Source organism: Mobula birostris, chromosome 16 (genome assembly GCF_030028105.1).
Source record: "Mobula birostris isolate sMobBir1 chromosome 16, sMobBir1.hap1, whole genome shotgun sequence".
NCBI lineage: Eukaryota > Metazoa > Chordata > Chondrichthyes > Myliobatiformes > Myliobatidae > Mobula > Mobula birostris.
Window position 1 is genome coordinate 20934722 of NC_092385.1, and position 20545 is coordinate 20955266.

General features: G+C 39.6%; 1 protein-coding gene across 3 annotated transcripts in view; it reads right to left on the minus strand.

Annotated features, from left to right (window-relative positions):
* Positions 1-20545, minus strand: part of fgd (faciogenital dysplasia) — a 267818-nt gene that overhangs the window by 102944 nt on the left and 144329 nt on the right. For 2 of the 3 annotated variants that reach the window (XM_072280391.1, XM_072280393.1), the window contains exons 2-4: positions 19541-19696; positions 12308-12497; positions 10479-11124 (exon numbers count right to left, since the gene is read on the minus strand). In XM_072280391.1, coding sequence (XP_072136492.1) covers positions 10479-11124; positions 12308-12497; positions 19541-19696 — 992 coding nt within the window. The remainder of the gene's footprint in view (positions 1-10478; positions 11125-12307; positions 12498-19540; positions 19697-20545) is intronic. The other variant, XM_072280392.1, reaches the window with a different exon arrangement.

Consider the following 20545-nt stretch of genomic DNA (forward strand, 5'->3'; position numbering starts at 1 on the left):
CTATACAGTGGATGTTTTTTTCTTAAGGATATATTGAAAAATAGCCAATTAGGTTATTTTAAACTATATGTAAAATCTATAACAGTGGTTTAACAACACTTGGAAAATGCAATAGAAATGGATAAGAGTATTTTTCATGTATTCTAATAACAGACAGTTGTATCAATTATTGACATTTTCTGTTTTGGAATACACCTCCAAATAGGTAGAACAAGGCACCAAACTGGCACAGCTAGTAATGCCATTGTCTCACAACTCCAGAGACCTGGTTCAATCTTGACCTTGAGTGCTGTCTGTGTGATGTTTGTACATTTTCCCAGTGACCCATAGATCTCTTTCCAGGTGTACAGATTTCCTTCCACATCCCAAGGATCTGCTGGAAGGGCACATTAATTGCCCCTGGTATGTAGATGAGTGGTAGAATCTGGGGAAGATTAATGAGAATATGGGGAGAATAAAATGGGATTAATGTAGGGTTAGTGTAAACAGGTGCTTGATGATTGGTGTGGACTTGATGATAAATTTACTTTTAATAAAACCTTGAATGGACAACCCCTTTCCTTACTTGTAAGCAGTAACCCCTTGGTTCGAGAGGAAACACAAGAGGAAATGATTTCTTCATATTCATCCCTCAGGATCAAATGTGTTTCAATTAAGTGCCCCCTCATCTTCCAAACTTAAGCAGACACAAAGCTACTCCATCCGATCTTTACATTCCAAGTATTAAAAGCAAAACACTGTAAATGCTGTATTTATGTAATGAAAATACAGCACTCAGCAAGACCACGGGAAAGAATGTTTTGGGTCAAGGTTACACTAGGCACTGCCAGGTGAAGGACACTTCATATCAGCTCAAAAAGGAGTTTATAAATTTTGATTCAAGATTCAACATACAATTATCAAAGTATGTTTATATTATACAACCTTGAGATTTGTCTGCTTACAGGCAGCCCCAAAGCAAGAAACCCGAAAGGACCCAATTAAAAAGTAATAAAGACCAACACTCAATGCACAGAGAAAGAGAAAAAATACAAATCATACAAACAATAGAAGCAAGCAACAGCATTTCGAAAAAAAATTGAGTCCTCAGATCTGAATCCCCACAGCAGCCCAAAGCCTCAGTCTTTGTATTGAGTAACATACAAACTACCACAATAGATTAAAAAAATAAGATGGCATTTACCATGATTTAAGGTGTGTTATGGAGAAAATAAGTTTTTTTGAGCTATTGGCATTAGTCTGGGACAGGAAAGAACTATACCATTGGTAAGCTTCAGATGAATGGGTAAAAACGTAGTCACGATGGACAAGATAAGGTAGATGCAATGACTCTAAATGAATAAAATAAGAGATTACATTGGGCGAATAGGAAAAGAAAAAAGTTCAACAGAAACTGATAGTTTTAGAAATAGTTCAAAAACAATTAAAACAGAGGAAAACGTAACAAACATGAGGAATAGGCCAACTGACCCTTGCACTTGGCTCCTACATTCAATAGGATCATGATTAATTTCTCCCTTTGTCCACGAGCTTTTCTGCACCAGTTCTACCTCCCTCAATTACCATAGCATTCAAAACTATGTAAATCTCTGTTCTGATTATGCACAGCATCTGAACACATAGAGCTCACTTGGGTGGAAAAACACATAGTACCTTAAGCATCAAGCAATGTCCTCTCACCTCAGTCTTGAACAAACAACCTTTAATTTTGTGGCTGCGAGCTCTGGTTCTAGACGCACTAACCAGGTAAAGCATCATCTCTGGATCAAAGCTGTCAAGCTCTTTTAAGAAGATTATACCTTCCAAAGAGGTAACCTGTCATTCTTCTAAACCAGGGGTTCCCTACCTGGTATCCACTAAAAAGGTTGGGAACCCCTGTTGTAAACTCGAGAGTATAGTTCAGCCTGCTTAATCACACCTTATATGACACACACACAAGCCAAGGAAGTTCTATTGCAAGCACAGTATAAATTTCTTTAACCATAGGAGGTGCAGTATCTGTCCCTCTACTTCATTCTTTATCACCATCCAGGGACCTAAACATCCTTAGTGAATTTAAGTTTATTTACTATATACTTCTTTTAAAAAAAGTCCCAGAAAAGCACCCAAAAGGGCCAAACATTAAATATTGTAAGGAGGGAAGATCATATGATTATTAAAATTCTGGACTTAATTGGGTTTGGCTGCCATGCAATGAGATACACACTGTCCATTATCAACTGAGTAAATCTGCTGATTGGTGAAACCAAAGAGCAGTGAAGTTGTTCAAAAATGATATAGGAACAATTCTTTTTTACTTCCAAGAAGTTGGAATCCTATATGTCAAATATATTCAGCTGAAGGCATAATGCAAAACAGCAGCATGGCTGAGTGTTGATCACAAGGTCACCCAGCATTGTACTTCAGCTGATCTCAGTGAAGGTTAAAGCCTTCAAGGGAAGTGTTAATACATAAAGCCTGAGTGAGATTTTAGTACACTACCATGCCACAACTGCTGCCCAGCAAATGAGCTAGCCTAAAAGAACTCCATGTGCTTGGATGGCAGTTCTTGCCAAAATAACTATTCCAAATAATATTGGCCATGGAGAGCAGTGTTAGAATACCGTAGTCAGGATGGATAAGAAGTAAGAAAGGTCAGTTCACCAGGATCAATGGTACAGTAGGCACCATATACAAAATGCTTGAAGAACCCAGAAGGCCAGGCAGCGTCTATCGAAAAGAGTACAGTCCACATTTCAGGCTGAGACCCTTCATCAGGACTGGGCAAAAAGATGAAGTCACAGTAAGAAGGTGGGTGGGGGAGGGGAGAAAGAAGTACAAGGTGGTAGGTGATAGGTGAAAGTGGGAGAGGGGGAGGGGTTAAATAAAGAAATGGGAAGTTGATTGGTGAAAAAGGGCTGGAGAAGGGGGAATCTGACAGGAGCGGGTAGGAGACCATGGAAGAAAGGAAAGGGGGATGAGCACCAGAGGGAGGTGATAGGCAGGTAAGGAGATCAGGCAAGCAAGGGAGACGGGAATGGGGAATGGTGGGGGGGGGGGACGGGACAATCACTGGAAGTTCAAGACATCGGTGCTCAGGCCATCAGGTTGGAAGCTATCCAGACAGAATATAAATTGTTGCTCCTCCAACCTGAGTGTGGCCTCAGCACAGCGGTAGAGGACTTGTCTTACAGTAGGCATATTGTGACGTCTGTTTAGAACATGCTGAAAGAATTTCAGGCATAGGGTTGTGGGAAAGATGGCCACATTTAACTTTTCAAAGAGGAAAAGAAAGTTGGAAGCAAGTTAGAGCGCAGATCAACTGGAATACTTTCAAATCATGCTGTCTCCTTGTGACCACCATATCCCAATCAGGTACGAAAGTGCTGCAATTTACATACGCAATCATACATCTTTGCCTATACTGCAACTGGTCATGGTGAACCCCAGCATGTCTCTTGTTTGTGCATTTGAAAAGGTAATTATTTATAATACTTCATTTTTAAGTAACCTGCACACCTACAATTTTCAGTACCCATTTCCACTTCACTAATCTCCCAGATGATTCCCCTTTCAAACATATTCTCACGCACTCCATAAAGATACTTCTGAAATACTCCATTTCATACTTGTTACACTAAACTGTCTCCACCAGTTTCTCCAAATTTGCCTTAGTAATAATCTGGAAAAAATAATAATCAACCCAAAATATTTCAATGGTTTCTCTTTTCACAGATGTTGTCACATCTGCTACATATTTCGAGCATTTTCTGTTTGCACTTCATAGTTCCTCCAGGCTTTTATTTTGCTCTTTGTCACTTTCTATGAAACCAAAGATTCTAAGGTTCCTTTAACAGTTATTTCAACTCCTCAGAATAGTTCTGCTCTGTACAAACTTAATGTACCTTTATATTAAGTCATTCCTTATACTTACAACTGAAATGTATTACTGCACATTCCAAAGTTGTTTACTACATTTCTGAGTTTTTTGTTGTTTCTGTCACCTTTTATATTATGCCTTCTAAACCCAAACTTAGGTTATAATGAACCAAATTCTACCAGTCAGTACCAGTATGTGGAACCACTGTGGCAAGTTACTCCATGTGCATGCAATGAGCTGATTTTACTGCTCTGAAGCATCCCAGACATCAGCAGCAACCCTGAAACAGTAGCCCCACTTCCAATGCTGCAATATTACCCACCCCAGGAGCAATCATGAAATTTTAGAAAGGGAGCTGGCTGTTCCCTGTTTTGCCAGGTGAAAGTTTTTAAAACTCTTGTTATGCAAAGATGTGACAACTCTTACGTGTGTGAAATGTGTGAAATGTGTGATGCTTGTTGTTGTTTTACGGCAATATCACTTTAAGATTCAAGATTGTTTAATGTCACTTCCAGTACACAAGTGCAAAGGAGAACGAAATAATTGTTACTTCAGAACTGATGCAGCACAAAAAGAAAACGCAATAAGATAAAGAACACAATAAGAAAAAAAAACAATAAATATATAACCATAAGATAGCTTATATACATAGATTGATTGTATGTATATAAATTGACACTAGGTATGGATGTGTCTGTACATAAGGTGACTGGCAAGAAATTATTAAGTGGTGGTGCTTGTGGGGTGTGGCAGGATAAGTTAATGGGTGGAGGTGTTGATGAGCATTTTGGCTTGGAGAAAGTCACTTATTTGAGTTTGGTAGTCCTGGCGTGGATGCTATGTAGCCTCAGTGTTAATGGGAGTGGGACAAATAGTCCATGAGCAGGGGGCGGAATGGAATCTCTCATGATATTGTGGGCCTTTTTCTGGCATAAGATGCATACATCAGGTTGCTTTTCAATGACGACAGTTTCATCATCTCATCAAAACTCATCATTATCAAAACTCATTCATCATCTCATCAAAACTAATCAATAAGCTTCAAGTCCTAGGCCTCAATATTCCTCATGCAACTGGATCCTCGATTTCCTCACTTGCAGACCCCAGTCAGTTCAGTTTGGCAACAACATCTCCTCCACAATCTCCATCAGCACAGGTGCACCCCAAGGCTGTGTGCTATGCCCTCTGCTCTACTTGCTTTATAGATATGACTGTGAGGATAAGCACAACTCCAATGCCATATTAAAATTTGCCAACTACACCACTGTCGTTGGATGATGAATCAGCATATAGGAGGGAGATTGAAAATCTGGTTAAATGGTGCCAAAACAACCACCTCTCAGTCAACGTCAGCAAGATCAAGCAGATGATTGTTGACTTCAGGAGGAGGAAACTGGAGGTCCATGAGCCAGCCCTCATCAGGGGATCAGAGGTGGAGAGGGTCAGCAAGTTAAAATTCTTCAGTTAGTATTTCAGAGCATCTGTCCTGCGCCCAGCATGTATGAGCCATTGCACAGACAGCACAGCAGTGCCTCAATTTTCCTAGAAGTTTGTAAAGAGTATATTGACATCAGGCTCTTGAACCAGAGGGGATAACTTCACTCAATTTAACTCACCCAATCACTGAAATCTTCCCACAACCAATGGACTCACTTTCATGGACACTTCACCTCATGTTCTCGATACTTATGGCTTATTTATTTATTAATAATCATTGTTATTATTTCATTCTTTTTGTATTTGCACAGTCTGTTCTTGTTTTTGTTCATCTGTCCTGTTGGGTGCAGGTTCTATTGTATTTCTATTGTGATTCTATTGTGTTTACTCTGATTGCCCGCAAGAAAACGAATCTCAGGGTTGTATGTGGTGACTTTAATAATAACTTAACTTTGAAATGTCCTTGATGGCAGGTAGGCTGGACAGTTTTGACTACCCATTGTAGAGTCTTCCTGTTTGCCACAGTGCAGTTTCCTTACCATGCAGTGATGTAACTATTTAGGATGTTGTCTACTGTGCATCTGTAGAATGACGTGAGTATACGTGTGCATAATCCAGTTCTCTTCGGCCTCCTGAGAAAGCAGACGTATTGGTCAGCTTTCATGATTGTGTAAGATGTGTTCTGGGAGATGTGCACTCCTAGAAGTTTGCGACTGCTCGCAATTTCCTCTGCTGTGCCGCCGATGTAAGGAGAGTGAGTGGTGCAAGTTTCCCTGAAGTTGAGGACCATCTCCTCTGACTTGTTGACAATGAGGAAGAGGTTATTTATCCGGCAACAGGCCTCAAGCTGTTGCACTTCTCCCATGTAGGTTGTCTCATCGTTGCCTGCGATGAGCCCCACCACTGTTGTGTCATTGGCAAACTTGACAATGTGATTACTCCTGGTGTTTGGCCATGCAATTAAGGACGTATCATGCAATCAACTACTCTTTGTAGTTGTCACAGCAATGTTTAATGTGAGAAGAAATGCTGTCCAGCTTTAATTTTATTTAATAAGGTACCATTGCCGTGAATTTGAATTAACTGATTTCCAGAATCACAGAGGGTATACTGAAACACAAGAGATTCTGCAAATTATTCTGGAAATCCAGAGTAACACACATAAAATCCTGGAGGAACTTAGCAAGTTAGGTAGCATCTATGAAGAGGAATAATCAGTTGATATTATGGACTGAATCCTGGTGAGCGTCTAGGCATGAAACATCAACTGTTTAGATCCTATTCCACCTGCTGAGTTGCTCCAGCATTTTGAACACACACTGAGCCATGGTATCAGAAGTGCTGACTGATAAGATTATGACATTTAGACGAAGTACTTAAAACAGAATTCCATTTGGCCAACCATGATGTTTTGCAATTGAGATAATACATGGACATAAATGAGGAAGCAGCAAGCTGCATGTTTCAGTTGAAACAGTGCACGATGGAACATATAAAACTGCTCAAGTAATTGGTCTTCCAGGTTAGAAACTTCCTAATGGTGGACAGAGTGGAAGCAAGAAGGTAACTAAAGAAAAAAGTAAAGATATTACTGTATTTCATTGGTCGCAGGAGGAAGAGAATTGTGTCCTATGATAAAACTCTTCAAGAATCCATTACAGGCATAAAGCAACCCATTTAAAAAGGAACATGTTGACTTTACTAACTCACTATACCCTGAAAAAACTACAACTGCAGGCAAAGTCCTTTGATACTCTCTTAATAGAGCTAAGACTGTTAACAGATAATAGCAGTTTTACAGATTTGAAAGATTTTTTCTTCAGTGATTGAATTACTTGTGGAATTTTAAAGTCCAGTCCAAAGAAACTGCTATGTGAGACAGAATCAACTCGAGTGAAGTACACACAGACATGGAAAGCTGCAGAGCAATCAAAAACCAAGCTGGAAATGTTGAATGATCATCAGGAGGAAGCACCTATAGTGAAGTACAGAGAACAAAGAGGCAGAACGAGGAACACACTGCCACAGATGTTTCCTTGCCATCCACAATTCTTGGAACACAGAAAGAGAAGTTTGTAATTGAATAGCAACGGCTTCTTGTAATAGTATTTTGAGTTTGGGATCAAGTTAATGTTAAGAATTTCATAAGGCGCAGAAGTAACATATTGGTGTGGTTAGATACTGGCTGGCTAGCAGGAAACAGAGATGGCAAGATGGCAAGAATGATGTGCCATTCAAGAAAGGTAATGGGGTTATCAGCTTTGTAAAATGTTTAAATATGAAGGCATTGAAAAAATAGCTGCTAAATTAGCCGCTGACACAAAGACAGAGAAGGAAGGGATATAAGATAGTTACCAAGGGAGATGAACAGCATAAGTAGTCAGACAAAGATCTAATTTCATTTTGAAAACAAAGGTTAAAAAAATGCTATATAATGGTCAGAGATTGCAGAGCTTCAAGTTGCAAAGAGGCCTAGGTGCTTGGTGCATATGTTGCAAAAGGCTAGAAAACTAATGGAATGTTATTGTCTATTGCCAGGGAAAATTGAAGATAATGTATCCTTTGGCGGGAAAACCTAGGACTAGAGGCCACTATTTTAGGACCAGAGGCCACTGATCACCAACTTAGGACAGTGATAAGGTAAACATTTCTGGGGGTCATGAATCTTTGGAACCATCTTCTTTAAAGGCCAATGGAAGCAGATTTCTTGAAGATTTTTATCAGTCAAATCTGCCTTGATCTTCATAAATGGTAGTACAGCCTCAAGAGGGGGAGAGGCTGAGGGGTCTATTCATGCTCCCAGTTCCTAAGTTTACACGTCTGTAACTTTGCAAAATGTAGATTAGAAAATAATTTTTCTATATGTGTATGATGAAGAGATCGGGAGACTGTGAAGTGGATGAGACAAGTTACCAGAGAGATAAAATGAGGTTCAGAGTCCATGGAGTCAAGCAAGATCCAAACTGTGGAAAGAATATCCCCAAGTAATATCTACACCAATACCATGATGAAAGGTCAGCCAGTGTCAGTTCAACTTATAATGTCCCCCTGAGCACAGCATTAGATCTTAGGTAGTTCAGTTGAAACCAACATGGCATTGATGTACAATAAGACCACACAGTGCCAGTTGGAGATGTCATCTTATGGTGATGAACCCACAGAATCAAAGGTGAAGAGATGTGGGTTTCACCACATAGGGAGAGAAAGAAGTAGATTAGAAGGGATGGAGGCACATCATGCCAGGGCCATGACAGTCACTCTGACAAATCACTCCAGAGAAAGAGAAAGATGTCACAGCAACTGTATCTGCAAGTAAAATGGAAGAGATGGAAACACATCATGACAGGGCCATGCAGGTCACTCTGACACAAACACATCACTCCAGCTGCACAACTTTCAGATGAATATGTTGTTGCTTTTCACAGAACCAGGATGCTGGAAGGCAAATGCCATCTAGACTGAGATGAAACAAGGCAGCAGCAGTACACTCCATACCAGTGACTCTTAAGGAGAGACTAAGTCTGACAAACATCCCTGTGAATGCTGAGAAATGAAGCAGCAAGCTGAGAACTGTTGAGACGCAATAGATTTTGCTCAACTGAATAAAATAAAAATGAAAAATGTACAGCAAATCCTTCAGTCCACCAGAAGCAAAGAATGGGTTCAGGCCCATGGAACTCGATGAGGCCACGACTGAAAGTTGAGACACTTGATGGTGTGATCTTGGGAGATATAAGTAAAGCTACTCATGTTTAAAATAAATGTTCTCTTTGGTGATTCAATTGATCTCACACTCAGGACCACAGCAAAGTCCGTGTTCTGATACTTTAATGATAAGCCTCTGTCACTATAGGCCAATATCTCAGGGAAAGATCAGGGCAACCATCTTGGAGGAGGACCAGCTGACAACATACACTAGCAAAACACTGACAGACCTGCAGACACTTAATGTGAAAGTAAATTCTAGGATTTTTTGGCTGTAGAAACGTCATCAATACATATCTAGGACAATTGCACATCTGAAGAGTTTATCATTTAAATTTATTCTGAACACCTTATTGTTGAACTTAACCCTATTTATTTAGGCCTGTATTTCAATAAAGATTTAAAATATTAGATTCTACTTCTAAATCCAGTAAGCTTTGAAAGGTTCTCATTAATGCATCAGAAATCTGCACATATTTTATATTAGTATTCTCAAACAGACAGCAGTTGGGTCTGAAGATTTATTCACTTTCAGTTCCATTGTTTCAGCCGTTACTAATTATTTCTTGCCACATAAATACCTTTAATAGTCTCCCATATTTCCAATAATGTTTAAACTTGACCAGGTATCTAATACTGTGTTTTCCTCCCTAACTTCCTCATGAACGCAGCAGAATATCCACATACTTACAATTTAATAAAATTAAATTTTAATATTTGCATGACCTTGTTACCTTTATAAATGATCCAAGATTACCCACAGTACCTAATGCTTTCCAATTACGCACAAGATTTATTGTCCTTAGACATTTAAATCAATCCTAACCACTCATGAATCAAGGCTGCATCACAATGAATTTCATTTTTGCCTTTTGGGGATCATGTAGCTGATAACTGACCACAATTAAATATCCTTGCAGGTGTTCCTGTTTAATGGAGTATATCATATTAGGTGTTCCTGAGTCAGGGTCAATTCTGCTGTTGTCTCCAGTTATGAAGACATGGCAGCATGCATTGTTTAAATATAGATTTTAAAAAGTTTAATTGAGATGCTTTTGGGAAAATATGGTGGTCTAGTATTGTGCTAAATTCAGAAAATGAACATTTAAAACTAAAGCTGATAAAAGAACTGATATAGAGGCTTTTATTTCAATAAAGATTTAAAATCTGATATAGGGGTTCCATTTTCTTATTACATAAGCTTGTTCCCAATCTAGGTCCAAGTTAATAGTTTGAGATGTTTTAGGTCACCAATCCTTGGAAATTAATCAATAATTTTAAGTATTATTTTCTCTTCTACTGTAAAGTTCCCAACTATAGTAAATGTGACACCACTTATTGCTTCTCATTAATGTGACTGCAGACCAAGTCAGGGTTTGAATATTACCTACCAAACTGCAGACAAACACTACTCAGTATATGCTCAGCAAAGTGAACTGCTACACTTAATAAAGCTTCCAAAAATAACATCTCCTACCTTGGCGGTTTCCAACTGCTCGCTCTTTGGCACTTCCGTTGGCTCATTTTCTTCACTGCTGCCATCATCCATATCACTATCATCATCTTCCTGGGTGGAATCTATTTTTTGTTGCATTTCAGATGCTTCACCAGGTTTTATTTCCATATAATGTTCATTCTCTACAGAACTGACATTTTTTTTCTCTTCCATTGCTTCTTCATTGGGAAAAACTTCACTGTCCCCATTACACGAGGGACTATCAATCCCACTGTCTCGATTTGGTATCTTAACATTTCCATTTTGTTCCAACGTGGATTGTCCCATCTCAGTTACAGCACTTGCCTCCTGAGTCCTTATGCCGGCACAATCATCATTTTCAACACCACCTTCGGCCAATTCTTTCATTGCAGTCACTTCCTCATTAGAACATTCCACCACTTTCATGCCGACATCAGTCCCATTGGAATCAATTTTTTCTACTGTAACGTCAGCCGTGCTTGCTGGCTCCAATTCACTGTCAGATGCTGCACATTCAGAGGAGTCCTGAGTCGGTTCCATTTTAAGGGACAATATCAGCTGGTTCTTTTTACTGATCTCTGGACTCAGTTGCCTACAGTGACATATTAGCATTTCACATGAATGCAAATAATTTGAACCAGCTTGACTGAAATTAATACAGAGGCAAAATAGTGAGGCACAAGAAACCTAAATGAAGATATACTGTATGCAAACAGAATGCTGATATTATACTTAAAACAGCATGCTCTATAAACACTTCTTGGTCTGGTATTTTAATCTAATTTAGTAGAATTTCTGTTTTTATGTTTGCAACAGATGCAGCAGTATTCATGGCCAACAGAAAGTAAGCTGTGAACAGAACAAAAAAGTGTTTTGCCAATCGGGTTATTATCTATTTACCTGGACAATATTTTTTAAGGGATTACTGGATCTCATTTGGAGTATGGAATGAAAAGTAGAAATACAATCCTTGGCAGTAATTTCATATATGAAACAGGCTGGATTCAAGCATGTAGTTAAAATGTGAACATGTAAATTGTTTCATTCTGAAATAATGGACTGGACTGCAAGCAGTAAATGCACTACTCAGTAGTAGGTACACATTGCTAATACATTAAATTTTGAGAATTTTCTCCATTTATGCCAATGGAATATATTGTTGTAAGCAGAATGCAGTGCACAGCAATACATATATGCACTGTATGTGGTATATTTATGTACTGAAAGAACAATATAAAAGGCAAACACAAAAACAATTATAAGTGCATCCCACACGAGAAAATAAAAATACTACCGGAGACCCAGCAAAATCTTAATCCTGAACAAACCCTATCCGTTCAGAATTACAAAATAGTATGTGTTTTTGTGACAGTGGTTCCAGAAGATTTGAAAATTATTGAAATATATTTTAGCTAAAATGTGTTTCAAATTTCAAGTAGTAAGAATGCTTGTCGTAATTAAAGACTATTTTTTCCATTTACACAGCAGAGGTTTATCAGTATAAAGTATTCCATTTTCTGTAATTACCGCAGAAAATTGTAAAAATAAATTATAAGATTAGATCTACCATGGTTAAGGCAACACATTCGCAAGCCTTGCTAAACTAAATTTAAAATAATCCTTTAGACGAATAAGTTAAATTGATTTACATACATATCAAGAGAACTTAAACAACACAGGTGGTGGTGAACTGTAGTCCCATCTTTTGAGATCTCACCCACAAAAACAAAGCAATTGGAAAAAAAGTTATCTATAGGCATATTCAAAAAGCATTCTTAATACTCAGAAGAGTAAGACTTAGAAAACAAACAGGCAACAAAATGGTTTACCTGACACTTTCAAATTTCTCAATAAGCGAGGAGACACAGGGCAGAGATGATGTTTCCTTACTCTCAGTATTTGATTGGGGGCTCTTGCTTAGCTTTGGATCAGCAGGTAAAGGCCTTGATGGAGCTGGAGGAATTCGCTGGAAGGTTTCTTCTTGACGTAAGTTTTGCAGGTGGATAGGCTTAGGAGGTACTAGTACAAAAATACATACAATCAAGGTAATATCAAAGTTGCCCATTACTATTCAGCTAGAGTCCTCTTGTTGAAAGAAGATCTACAAAAAGCTTCATTTGACTTACCGTAAGTTTCTGCTTTATGTTGCAAGGTTCAACATTTTCCAAGAGCAACCTATGGGTTTCTAACTGCATTGCTGGTGAAACAACTTTCAACTGTACTCCATTTTAATCTTTCAAATTGAGACATTTTGTAGTACATCTAACATCAGAAAGCTGGATGTACTTCCTTGTTGCAAGAACAGGAAGCACAGAAAACGATAAAAAAAAATGTGGTTTTGTAACCGTAAGCAATGGCACAATGGTGCCTATGGCAACAAAGGGAATTAGTCAAGAAGCTTATTTCATTTTAATAGTTATACTCATGGCAGTGGAAGAAAATTTGGTGTTTGAACATGCATTTATAAATAGTAACTTAGCAGTTGTAAGATTATCATTCTGTCTGTATTGTAAATCTACATGTCTGCTCAACACACGTCTTCTGTGGGCATGTTGAGCTTCTCCACAGCTTCCTTCCTCTTTCTGCTTCTGAAGCATTTTCTCATAAAAATACCAATTTTAAAAGGTAAAACAAATACATGTTGTAAAGTGCCAGTCAATCTTAAATTTGAAAAAAAATGCAATGCAAAACATGCTCAAATTATTTTGTTATTTCAGGTTGCTCATGTATTCTGTAAATTAGTCAGTATCAATAGTTTTGCACAAACAGTAAATCGTAGCAAGCATGACTGATCTGAAGTGATAAAACGGGGCTATGCAACAATTATAAAGCACAGCACTTTTAGAGGGTACTACACTCTTTATGAACCTGCAGTATTTTGAATGTACTACAAGCATTATCAGGTGGCATTATTGAAAGAGAATGTATTGTTTATTGTTTGGTGACCCCACCACACAAATGATAAACTTCAACTCAAAATTTTCTCCTTTCAATCAAAAACATCAATTAAATATTCAAGGTTAACATCAAAGACCTCAGCAGTTGAAGGAAGTAGTTCACCACTGTCTGCTCAAAAATAGTTAGGGATGGGTTATTAATGTTCATCCGCTAGTGACACCCACATCTCATAAAGTAATGTATCAACAAACTGACATACAGACTTGAGGGAGGGTGAAGAGAGAAAATAAGACTATGTTTGAAAAAATACAAGGTAAAACCCGTGGATAATAACTACTTGGTACCTAAAGATAAATAGGAGTTTGTGAATGACATGGTTATACTTGATACATCAAGATTTTTCAAGCTTCTCTGCCAATCATGCTTATAAAAACACCATCAATAGATAAAATAGGCAAAACAGTCTCAATTCCTTAAATATATTCCAAGTATCATACGCAATTTAATAATTTTGTAGGAGAAGACCACCGGAGAATTGCATAGTACCATAGTATTTCTGCTTAATATGATCTGGTCCAAAACTGAATCCACAAAATGTAAAATTTTTTTCAAAATATCTAACTTAGATTTGTATAATGGTTTCCCTACAATACAAACCTTTGTTTTCTGTGAAACCAGTATTACAAAATAAGCTATTAAACTTCTCTGGAGTTTAGAAGGAGACTTATTTTAACTCAGTCGCTAAAGTTGATATCTGGCAATCCTTTAAGATAGTGAACCTATGATAGGTGTCTAGTTCAGATTGTGTACCTGGCCAAGCTCTAAAGAGCCGTGCGGACCAACTGGATGGAGTATTTGTGGACGTAATCAACTTCTCGCTTCTGGGATCTGAGGTTCCCTCTTGATTCAAAAAGGCAACTATTGTACCAGTGCCCAGGAAGATGGGAGTGACCTGCCTCAATGACTACCATCTGCAAGTGCTTACATAAACAATAAGGAAGTGAAAAGCGGTTATGAGGAAATCAATTCCTGCCGTAAGAACTACCTGTATCCTCTTCAATTTGCTTATCACAATAGATCAACAGCAGGTGTAATGCCTCTGGCACTTTGCTCTGGACCATCCTGAGAACAAGAGCAGAATCATCATGCTACAGCTCAGTATTCGATACAATCATCCCGCCCAAAATCATCATCATGCTTCAGGATTTCTGTACCTCCCTCTGCAACTGGATACTCAACGTTCTGTTCAGCAGACATCAGTCAGTGAGGATTGGTAACAACAACTCCTCCTTGTTGACCTTCAACACCTCAACGATGTGTGCTTCGCCCCCTCTTCTACTCCCTATCCTGGGAGCTAAGTACAGCTCCAATGCCATCTTCAAATTTGCTGATAGCAGAACATTTTGTCAGACTAATCACAGGTGGCAGTGAGTCAGCGTACATGTAGAAGATATGACACCTAATTGAGTGTTGCCATAACAACCACTCGTCATTCAACATCAGTAAAACTAAAGGGCTGATTGTTGACTTCAGGAAAGGGAAGGAGGGTGAGCATGCACCAATTTATATTGGTGGATATGCAATGGAAAGAGCCAACAACTTTAAATTCCTGGGCGTTAATGTATCAGTGGGCAGCAGTCAGCATGAGGAGTTGTTCTTTACTGATGTAGCGTGTGGTTTAAAAACAGCTTGGGAGCTTCTTGGCTCTTTCTCAGTGGGCTGCATCCATGCAACAGGTCATTTGTTGTTGATGCAGCACAAGATTTAAAAAGAGCTGGGTGCTTTTGGGCTCTTTGTTTGGCAGACTGCAATCAATGCAGGGTGAACAAAAAGAAAGGAGGTATAAGCAGAGCCTTTGCTGGAGTGGCCACTGTGTGAGTGGGGCAGTGTTAGGATAGCCCAGCTTTGGCTCAACAGTCTTAGGTAAAAGCAGGCTTCGGCAAGCATAGGCAGAGGTTCTAAGTAATTTTTGAGTTTTTTTTTCTGTTAGTTCATAACTAGGTATATTGAGAATGTGGTATGTTCTTCATGCATGATGTGAGAATACTGGGAGAACTCCAGTAGTTATCTCCCTGATAATTACATCTGCACGAAGTGCATCAAGCTGCAACTTCTTAGAGACTGTGTTAAGGAACTGAAGCCGCATCTCAATGACTTCGACTCATATCAGAAAATGAGGAGGTGATAGATAGGAACCACAGGAGGTAGTCACCCCTAAATTGCCAGAGGCAGGTATTTGAGTGACTGTCAGGAGAGGGAAAGGGAATAGGCAACCAGTGCAGACTACACCTATGGCTATTCCCCTCAATAATAAGTATATAGTTGTGGGGGGGGGGGGGGCGGTAGGAAAACCTACCAGTAGGAAGACACAGCAACCAGATCTCTGGTACTGAGTCTGGCCCTGTGGCTCAAAAGGGAAATGGGGAGAGGAGAGTAGTGATAGGGAATTCCATAATTAGAGGACCGGAAAGCAGAATCTGTGGATGTGAAAGAGACATCTGGATGGTATGTTCCCTCCCAGGTGCCAGGGTCAGGGATGTCTCGGACTGGATCCACGGCATTCTAAACGGGGAAGGTGAACAGTTGGAAACTGTAGTACTTATTGGAACCAACGACATAGGTAAGAAATGGGAGGAGGTCGTGAAGAAGAGAATATAGAGAGTTAGGTAGAAAACTGAAAGCAGTATCTCCGGGATAGTAATCTCTGGATTCCTGCTGTGCCACACTCCAGTGAGGATAAGAATAGGACGACTTGGCAGATGAACGTGCGGCTGAAGAACTGGTGCAGGGGCAATATTTCAGATTTCTGGATATTTGGGGTCTCTTCTGGGGAAGGTATGACCTGTAAAAAAGGACAGATTATACCTGTACCCAAGGGGGACAAGTACCCTTAGGATAGTTTGCCAGAGCTGTTGGGGAGGGTTTAAACTAATTTGACAGGGGAATGGGAACCAGAATGATAGGGCTGAGGATGGGGCAGTTGGTATATAAGTAGATGCAGACTGGAAGGAAGGACAGAGCAAATGACAGGGCAAAATTGCATGATGAGTTAAACTATAACAGGGGGCCAAAATCAAAAAGGATGACAAGTACAGGACTAAAAATGTTATATTTGAATGCACGCAGTATACAGAATAAGGTAGATGATCCTGAGGCGCAGTTAGAGATTACAGGTACGATGTTGTGGGCTTCTATGAGTCATGGCTGAAAGAAGTTGTGAGCTTAAGGAAACACAATGTACCAACCTGAAAGGCTGGTAGATAGAGGGGATGGGGTGACTTACCCAGGACAGGTCATACATTATGTTGACATCCAGGAATTTAAAGCTGCTAACTCTCTCCACCACTAATTCCTCAGTGTAGACTAGAACATGCTCATGCTTCTATCCCTTCCTGAAGTCAACAATCAGCTCTTTAATTTTACTGACATTGAGTAGGAGGTTGTTTGTGGCATCAACCAGATAACCTATCTCACTGTGGTAATCTGACTCATGACTACTTGTGATTTGTCTAAGAACAGTCATACTATCAGCAAATTTGAAGGTGGCATTGGAGCTGTGCTTAACTGCACAGACATGTGTATATGGTGGGGCAGGAGATCAGGGATCAAGCACACAGCTTGGTGGTCAGCGAGGAGGAGATGTTGTTAGCAATGTTCACTGAGTGCGATCTGCTGGCAAGGAAGTCAAGAATACAGTTGCAAAGGAAGGTACAGAGACCCGGACCTTGAAGCTTGATGACAGGTTTGGATAGGATAATTGTGTTGAATGCTGAGCTGTAGTCAATGAACAGCAGCCTAACTTATGAGTTCCTGTTGTCTAGATGGTCCAGAGCAGAGTGAAAAACCAGAGAAATCACACTTACTGCTGACCTTGACCTGATGGTAGTCATTGGCACAGGTAAACTGATGGTGGGGAGGGATACATTGGGCAGAGTTCACTGCTCTCGGAAACTTTTTCTTATGTTCTTGCGTATCTGAATTGCTGTGCCAGACTATAACCCAAAGAGTTAAATACTTCCAACAGTACTTCATAGGAGTTTATTACAGTGTTTGGTGACATGCTGAATCTCCTCAACCTTCCAGGAGAGTAAAGATGCTGGTGATTGCATCTACTTGCTGGGCCCAGGACAGGCCATCTGACCTAAGACCAGAAGACATAGGAGTAGAATTAAGCCAGTCAGCCCATCGAGTCTGCTCCAACATTCCATCATGTCTGATTTATTATCCCTCTCAATCTCGCCCTGACTAATCATGAAACTATCAGTCTCTGCTTTAAATATATTCAGTGACTTGGCCTCCCAAGCCATTTGTGGCAATGAATTCCACAGATCCAGATTCTGGATAAAGAAAACTCCTCCTCACCTCTGTTCTAAATGAACAACCCTCAATTCTGAGGCTGTGCCCTCTGATCCTAGACTCCCCCACTATAGGAAACATCCTCTCCACATCCACTCTATCTGTGCCCTCTGGTCCTAGACTCCCCCACTATAGGAAACATCCTCTCCACATCCACTCTATCTAGGCCTTTCAATATTTGACCACCCCATCTCCCCTCATTTTTCTAAATCTAATGAATTAGGAGCCAACAAATGAATTTATATGTTAACTTTTGCATTCCTGGATCATTCTCGCGAACTTCCTCTGTACCCTCCCCAATGCAGCACATTTTTTCTTGGACAACGGGCCCAAAACTGCTCAGAATTCTCCAAGTGCGGTCTGACCAATGCCTTATAATGTCTCAGCAATACATTCTAGACCTCTCGAAATGAAAGCTCACAATGCATTTGCCTTCCTTACCACTGACTCAACCTACAAGTTAACCAATAGGGAATCTTGCACGAAGATTCCCAAGTCCCTTAGTACCTCTGATTTTTTTGTAGATGTTACAAATAAGTTGGATATCCCACAGAGACAGCACCTTGAACAGAAATGCACTAGATCTGTTTGCTGTATCAGAAATGATTTAAGATATTAAGATATTTCTTAAATGACTTAAGAAATAACTTAAAATGACTCAAGAGGAGGAGAAGATGGCAGTGCGATGCAGCTTGCGCGGCCACTCCGGTGAATGATATCTGTAATCTGTCAAGTAGGGTGCCATGCACAATCCCGATTTGATGGAGACAGACATGAGAGAACGGAGGAACATCTGGAGAAACTTCTGAAATGCCTTTTTCGCTGCCGCTGCTACTGTGTGATCTAGAATCTCCAGAGGAGAAGGCCCGAGTCCTCGGCTTTGCTTGTTGCTCGGCGGCCGGGAAGGGGTCAAAGCGCTCAGCAGAGATGGTGCTCGGTGCCAAAGGCTCAAAGTTTTCGAACGGACTCAGGGTCGGCTGTAGTCAGATGCTTCCAATGCATCGACAGTTGTCGGTGCCTGGAGGTTTATGGCAGAGAGAGTTTCTCCCTTCTGCCACCTGCTATCGGGGACTATCGGGAGTCGATCGGAACTTTGAGACTTTTTTTAACCGTGCCCATGGTCTGCTCTTTATCAAATTATGGTATTGCTTTGCACTGTTGTAACTATATGTTACAATTATGTGGTCTTGTCAGTGTTAGTCTTTGGTTTGTCCTGTTTTTTTTTGTGATATCACTCCGGAGGAACATTGTATCATTTCTTAATGCATGCATGCATTTCTAAATGACAATAAACGAGGACTGAGTGTCCTCACAAACTAATCTTAAAAAAGAGATAGTTCTCTATCACGTTTTATTAAACTGCAGCAATGTTGCTGAGAAGTAAGTATCAAGATTACAATGTACTAATAAAGACGCTAAGGCCTTCCTCGTTGTTCTACTGGGTCCTCAGTTCCTATGCATTAAACTACAAGTTCACTTAATTACTTAGGATTGAGAACTTTACAAGCAAAGATTGAACCTATCAAAAAAGTCTGATCTGCAACAAAACATGAACATTTCCAGCCTTCATCCTTAAGCAATTCTATATTACATCTTTTAAAATTTTGTTTCTAATATGAAATAAGCTTCGTCATTTTATCTTATTTTGGAACAGATATTGTCTGCAATTCTATCCACCAAATGTTTTCTAATTATTTGCATAATTTCTGAGAGCTGATTAACAGATGTCTTTTTTTTAAATCTTCATTTTGTTGTAATAAGTAAGCTAATACTAAAATTAAAACGCTCTTTTTCCCACTGAGACTTGCCTTGAGGCTTTTGGGCTGTGACTTTCCCAATTGATGATGAGCTGTTGGTTAACTTTCTTCCCGTTTGCTGAATACATGGTACAGAGCTCAGATTCTGAAGGTGATCAGAACTGGAATTAGGATTACTTCGGACTTGCAGCTGAGTCCCAGAGTAGCCTGTAACAAATAAATTATACTCACTTCAATGACATACTTTAAAATACAATATTTTCCACAAAGAATTAAGTAAAACACACATAGCATGATCATTTGGCACATTGTTCATCTCCCAAGTACTTTTGGAAAGCATAATTCATTTAATCCTGATCGCCTCTTTCCCAATATGTTGTAAATGCTTTAACATCTGGTATTTTTACACTTTGTTTTGTTAAAGTTATGATTGAATTTACTACCACCACCTTTCAGGTAAAATATTCAGGAGGAAAAAGCACTATATAAATATGTTGGGCTGGGCCCAGTACATAGATACAATTACAAAGAAGGCACATCAGTGGCTATACTTCATTAGGATTTGAGATTTAGTATGTCAACAATTTTCTACAGATTACTGTACAGGATCAGGAAAGGCTGCAGAGGGCTCCCAACTCCATCATGGGCACTAGCCACAAAACAACAAGGGCATCCTTCAAAGGCAATGCCTCAAAAAGACACTAAAGACCCCGATCACCCAGGACGTGCTCTCTTCTTGTTACTACCATCAGAGAGAAAGTACAGGAGCCTGAAGATGCACACTCAACGTGTTGTAACAGCTTCTTCCCTTCCACAATCAAACATCTGAACAGACAATGAACCCACCCATGAACATGATTCACTATTTTTGCACTACTTATTTAATTAAATATGTATAGTAGTTTATATACTTTCTATATATTGCACTTGACTGCTGCCGCAAAACAACAATTTTCATGACATATAGGCATCCGTGAGTCTCATGAGACCATGGATTTGCGCCTTGCGCAGGCCTGGGCAAGGTTGTATGGAAGACTAGCAGTTGCCCATGCTGCA